Source organism: Ananas comosus, linkage group 14, assembly GCF_001540865.1.
Source record: "Ananas comosus cultivar F153 linkage group 14, ASM154086v1, whole genome shotgun sequence".
In the NCBI taxonomy this organism is placed as follows: Eukaryota; Viridiplantae; Streptophyta; class Magnoliopsida; order Poales; family Bromeliaceae; genus Ananas; species Ananas comosus.
In genome coordinates, this window is record NC_033634.1 from 3173161 (window position 1) to 3179898 (window position 6738).

The 6738-nt window shown below is 36.1% G+C and overlaps 1 protein-coding gene across 3 annotated transcripts; it reads right to left on the bottom strand.

Moving 5' to 3' along the window:
• LOC109720600 (lipase-like) lies at positions 266–6448 on the bottom strand. Of its 3 annotated transcripts, none has more exons than XM_020247832.1 (11): positions 6197–6448; positions 5995–6073; positions 4898–4977; positions 3930–3995; positions 3746–3793; positions 3600–3667; positions 2853–2925; positions 2605–2766; positions 2275–2469; positions 1613–1701; positions 266–762 (listed from the first exon to the last, which is right to left on the bottom strand). In XM_020247832.1, exons 2-11 carry the CDS (start codon positions 6062–6064, stop codon positions 552–554), a joined length of 1062 nt encoding a protein of 353 aa, XP_020103421.1. In that variant the 5' UTR covers positions 6065–6073; positions 6197–6448; the 3' UTR covers positions 266–551. The 3 variants fall into 3 exon arrangements, with proteins under 3 accessions (XP_020103421.1, XP_020103420.1, XP_020103422.1); XM_020247831.1 differs by having other exon boundaries at positions 5995–6067; positions 6197–6447; XM_020247833.1 differs by lacking the exon at positions 5995–6073 and having other exon boundaries at positions 6197–6447.

Consider the following 6738-nt stretch of genomic DNA (forward strand, 5'->3'; position numbering starts at 1 on the left):
ATCTTAATTATTAGCACAGCATCAATTACAATATTGCTACATCACTTCTACGTAAGCAATATATCGATATTTAGTCAGCTAAATTAAGTTCTAGAATTTAATTGCAACAATTTTGAAAGTTCGAGCAAGAAATTAGAATAAATTAAAATTTAATAGGATCCAATGGGCAATTTACCCTTAACTATTCAAACATCTGATGGTTTCATTAGGAAATGGACTTCATCAGAGTCAATTGTTTAAAACACTTTGCTTTAAGTCCAAATAATAACACACAAAACCCTAGCTCAGAGACTGACATAATCTTCTGATAGCACATCCTCCATTGATTAAACATCTTAATAGCCCTTACAACATCAGTAGGTAACAGAAAGAAGACAATATTTGCATTGAAATATCAACGAACAGAATAATTAGGATTTTTTATATACAGCATCGTAGACGACAGTTTTTTTAAAAAATAAAATTTTAGCGTATATACAGAAAGATTTTTTTCCTTTCTGCGATCCATCCGGTAGTGACTTCGTGGATGGGAATTAAATAGTGGTTTGCGATTAATTTGCTAAAAACAGATCCTGTTGCCGAGTTGGTTGTACAATGGAAGGAGCAAGTGGGTCCTTAGACAAGATAATGTTGCCCGATAAGTCCATCTCGTATTGAAGCACACTGTAGTCCATGATGATTCGGCAAGAGCCCCAGTTATCAGCCTGCATGTCGATACCGAAGTATTCTAGATGGTCGGCGATGCTGTTTCCTTTCACGGACCTGAAAAAGGAAGAGCACAGTATATTAGGGCAAAATGATCAACACAATATCGCAGTAGAAAATAGGATTGCAGCTCGCGTGGTGTTTAAGAAGAACATGCCAATTGCCAAACGAGCCCGACAGAACCTTATAAGTTGGTTGTTTATAAAGACCCAACCTGAAGATGATTCCAATCTAATCCAAGCCCAATCAAATCAACCTAAGAAATTACATCAGAGTTAACTAAAATAGTCCTTGAAGGTTGAACCAACTCTCAGTTTCCTCCATATGAGTTCCAACTGTGGCATTTCATCTCTAATGTTTGATTGCTAACAGTTTCGCCGTCAATCATTTTAGTCCTGGAGTTCAAGCGTGATTTAAGTTTCATCCTTGGACCCTTCTTAGATCACAGGTTACTTGATGGGCTTAAATTGTTCGCAAACTTCAGAGACTAAACTGTAAGAGTTGAAGTTGAGGAGTTTGAAATCAAGGTCAAAATTTGAGGATTAATTGTATGATAGGCATTGTTACATAATTCTATTTTCCTCCTATCCTATTAGATGGAAACTACAGAGGAACAAGGCAAAATGTTCCACTTCTTTCAATTACAGAGAAAGGGTGAACCTTAGCATTTCAAAATTTTCCCTTCACTGAACTTTATTACGTGGAAATCAAGTAACCCAATGGAATCAAACCCTAAACCCAAGTTCAACAGGACACAACCTTATTTTAGCCCCACCCAACGCCAGATTGGGTTAGAGTTGAAGAATATTCCCAACGTGAGATAGGTACGGTTGGGTCTCAGCTAGAACCTAAATGCATTTTTTTTTGTGTGCGAGAGAGAGAGAGAGAGAGAGAGAGAGAGAGATACCTGCTACACGATGGATCTTCACCAGAGCCATCGCAGATCTTCTCAGTCATGTACACTAGAGTTCCTACTCCAATGTTGTGAAGCCATACCTGAAAATTGGACCATATATCAAATTTTATTGGAGAATATCTAGAGGTGCTTTATTATGCAAGAGAGTACCAATAATTCTAAAAATATTGCATACGGGAAAAATTAAAATATAATTTAAAAGAAAAAAAAATAGAAGAAAACAAGATGTTATATATGTAACACTTTATTAGAAAAAGAATCATCTAACAAAACCTAACAGTGAAAAGGGAAAGCAAAAAATAGACTAGGTTACCTACTTAGAGCACCTTCCTGAAGCAGAAACTTGTAAACTAATGCATCTTTTTGTCGAAAAGAATGGATTTTTAACAAAAAAAGCTCAAAAGGCAAATCTACAACTATATGATTTTGACTTTTCCTAATTCTGTGAAAATTTTCTCAAGTAAACATGAAGAACCACAATGTAGCTTTTAAAAATACTAATACAGCGACACAGCATGAAATGTTCTTATATGGTAATGTTGAAAATGGTTTAGAGATGTTCCAATAAAATTCAGCTTTTTAAAAATTACGGCAGAGCATTACAAAACACGTCTCAATCTAAAACTAAACAAAATAGAAAGGGCATACTGTACCTCTCTTGGGAAGTGATGGTATGTTTTCTTGGGGAAGTAAGAGTAGTATGGCGGTAAATGAGGCACAATATCCTGCTCGTGTGTAACCCTGATCGCATGCTTTACATTTTTACTGAAAAATGACGCAAAAGCAGCATTGCCGACACGAGGTTGTCCAAAGGTCATAAGTTCGACATTGCGTATTCCCTCGTTGACCTACAAGACAAATTTTTCCGTTCAAATAAAGGGAAGTGCATTTACAACGTAAAATATCCGAAATTTGACGGGAGGAAAAGGTGCAATAGAAAATAAAAGCAATTATGTTGGTAGAAAGAAGCATATGGTACTTACAATAAGATCAAGCGCACAAAAGGAAGCCAAAGCCCCTCCCATGGAATGCCCTGTGACCATTATCTTGATATGTCCATAACTCCTCCTAATCTTTTCAACAGCACTTATAACCGCAGGACGTATCGTTGTGTTATGGTACGCCGAATAAAATCCACGATGCACCTTCAATAAAAGCAGGAAAGATGTAAAGAACACTAGTACCAAGATTAGATTTGGAAAATGACCTTTTTAGAGTATACAATACCAACCATCGCATCAGGCATGCCGGGGTAGTTCAAATCAAGCTGTTTCCATAACAGATCCTCTACCCAGTTCTGGATGCTGAAACAATGAAAAGAAGTAAATAATCGAATAAGAAAATGACTAAAAAAACATAAATAATATGCAGATAGAAAAAATCAGATTGATCTTCTTCCTCCACTGCCTTTTAATCTTTTAGGGTAATTAATCAAGGATTCCCTACAATTCTGTAGCCTGTAGATCTTTTATGTGCAAACTATAATTTATACAAACTTATGTTGAGTAATTGCTATAAAGTAGGATTTCAAATGTAATCTGCAAGCTCAGTTCTAAAATTATGTACACCACAATTACGAAGCAAAGTAGATAGATGGTGGGGCTCATACACCATATTATCCTCCAATATTTGCATATAATTCAAATAACAACAATAAATCAAAGGTGCATAATTGACAGAACCTCACTTAGTACCACCTAAGATTCTGTGCATACAGTAAAGGTTTGTAATGCATCTAGGCAACGCAAATGAAATTATCTTAGGGTAAGTTTGGTTCCATATAACAGCAGAAAATAGTTTTCAAAGGAAAAAAATTTTCCAAGGAAAAAATTATAGCAACAAAATTTAACCATTCTTAAGAACCAAAAGATGAAACATCTAATGTGCAAAATTGAGACTTAAAAAATAAAAAATTCATAACATCTTAACAACAAAGTGTTAACCTGCCTATTCAAAGTTACTATGAAAAGCTCCATACCTGTTCTCCTGAGTTCCTCTGAAAGCTACTATGATAGCATCAAGATTGTGATCAACACCAACAACTGCCTGCATCATAGGTCATACACAATGTGCTTAATGACAAATCTTTTCACAAGGACAACATATTGGAAAACAAAAAGGAACCTGTAAGCAGTGCTGGACATCCACAATCAGCTCTATCACCTCAAACCCCTGTTTCAATAATACTAATGAGGTTACTATCTACTCAATAAGTACGGAAAGTACATCATGATTAACAACAACAAACACCATCCAAAAGCAAATCGTGCATGCAACTACGTGAGAAAAGAAAATCCAAAACTCTAACCTTCGTCAAGTCATTACATCTTGAGCAGGTCCATGTAAATAGTGCTGTTAGATCTGTCTCAGTTACCTGAAAATCGTATTAACGTTCATCGCCATAGGTCAGAAATCATGTTGAAACAGCAGAGTCTAAAATGAAATTCACAGATCTAATAAAGTATGCAACTCAGATGAGTTGTTGGATAAGGCGAACCCTAACAAATTAACTCAACCTTACGACATCTTCACTTCTAATCAGTACTAGCCTGACTAAATGGTTAGGCTTTCTTCAATATAACCTGACCTGATTTCTTCATGGGGTAAAGTAGAGTTGGGCTAGGTTGAAGACAGTTTGGATTTGGTTAGGTTGCCAGGTTTGACATAATTAAAATTAGTGGTTGAAAGGATTGAGACGATAGAGTTCACCAATTCTTTAATGGAAAGGTAAACCTTTTCATTCCATATTTTTTATCTTATCTAAATGCAAGAAACGAAAAATGAATAATACTTGGTATAAAATACATATTATACATATTCTATAATATATGACTGCGTCGTACTGATCAGGCTAAACTGGGCTCTGTTTGAGGTCTTGGGGTTGGGTTGATATTTCCCAACTCTAAATCAACTTAGGTTCCAAACTGGCATTATAACTTGGTCCATGATCGTGTTGGCTTGACCAGTGTTCAATTGAACCCAAACCAAGTAGCAGCTATAGAACTGATTAAGCACATATTTTATTTCGAAGAAAAATAAAACCAATCGCTAATAATAACCAATTTAGGAAAACAAAAATGTTTGAGAAACATGCCAACTACAACTAGTTTGTGAAAGCAAAGAAGTTCAAGAACTTAAAATGTGCAATTACAACTAGTTTGTGAAAGCAAAGAAGTTCAAGAACTTTAAACTAATGGTGGATCTTCTAGAAGAGAAACAGGGTATCTGCGAGATAACAGTTTTATCAAACAAAATAAATTAGAAACGAAAGCTTACAGCAGAAGAATATTCCACGAGTATCATGGCAATAGTGTGGTTATAAATCTGACTGTCGTCATCATTCTTGATGGTAAGTTCTGCGGTTGCAAAAACAAAAGATAAGGAGGCCATCAGCATTGCAAGAAAACAACTACAACAATAAAAACAATAGACTTTAAACAAAGCACTTGATGCAACAATTCATATCGGAAGAAAGGATACAAGAATGTGCCCGATGTCCCAAACAAAAGTAAGCTCAACTTCCCAAATCTGTTTTGTAGTGCAGAGTCTAATCATCATCCTGTTGATTTGGAAAACTTTTCTGTCCGGGCATTTCAAATTGTTTGTTACATACTCACAACTAGCAGTAGGTTCTGAAGGAAATTACAACAGAACTGCATTTTGAAACACAGGGCGGTTGTCCATAACTGTGCTATACAAAGGGGAGCTTAATTCAGCATTGTGAAATAATTGTTTGTCACTAAAAGCTAAAGCCACTAGAAAACGGTGTTTTAATATTTTACTTTCAACTTTCCCTCTCACATCTTGGATCGAGATTTTTCCGAGCCCCAAGACATCAACTTGAACTTCAATGAGGGAAAAATGATTGGAATCAGGAGATTGGTGGGATTTGAGCTTAGGAAACTTGCTCCCGATACCAAGTGAAATACCAGCTCCTCAAAAAAGTTTATGCTACCAGAGAATGGCGTTTTAACACTTCATATTCAAGTGGTCGACGGGTTTCAAAAGTCCTTCCTTTTGCTGTATGAGAAGAGAGAAAATCCCTATATTTTTCAGCATTTAGGTGTAGCTTCAAACTATTAGTATTCAATGTTACTCAATTTAAGACACTTGTAATAACAAAAATCAAATTATTGGCGCAAAATAAAGAATTTTCTTTCTTAATTCATGCCTATTTGATCAGATCTTACATTGCACAATACAAATCCCATCTCCCTCATTTCCCACTCAAATTTAAGACTTAGAACAAAGCAAATCTAACTGATCCACATCACCTTTAAGCATCATCAAGTAGAATATCCGAAATTACTGCTACAAACAGCTCCAAAACCGAAATTTGTAGCATAATTAGTAGCAAAATTAGGGCAAATTACCTCTCCCTTGACAAACCGATCCCAACAAGCAGATCAAAGCAACCCCCTTCGCCCATCCATGCCATTCCATACCCTAAAACTCCCCCCCCCAAAAAAGAGAAAAAATTAAACAAATTCCACTACAAAGCATCACTATTTACTCTCGATCCACCACAAAAACGAGCGAAAATAAACAAAAAGGCTAAAAAATAAATAAAATTACCTCGAAGAGCGACGAGATCGCGATTCCGAACGGGTCGTATCGTGGTGAAAGAGGAGACCCTCTTCTTCGCTTCTGGGTTTTTTTTTTATTTCTAATTTTTTTGGTTCTTTTATTTTTATTTTTAATATATAGCTTTGGATTAGCTTCGTCACGGTCGCTTTAATATCCGTGTTTGGGGAGGAAGAGAGAGAAAGAGAGAGAGAGAGAGAGACAAACGCGGAACGATTCAGAGTCCCTCGCAGAGAATCCGAAGTCAAATCGAGCTTATCCCGATGATCAAATTACGTAAATAAATATATACACGTAATACCATAATAAAATAAAGGCCAATTTGCATAAAAAATTTACAAATTTTAAGTTTTTACAAAACTGAACCACATTTTTTAATTTTACAGATTCGGACCGAATTTTTCGCCATCAGACAAAAGTACCCTTATTCCTTTTCTTTCTCTCTTTTCTTTTTTTTTCCTTCGCTATTTTTTTTTTCCGCCACCCGCTGCTGCGCCTTCTGTTGCACCCCCGCCGCCGCGCTCACGCTCGCC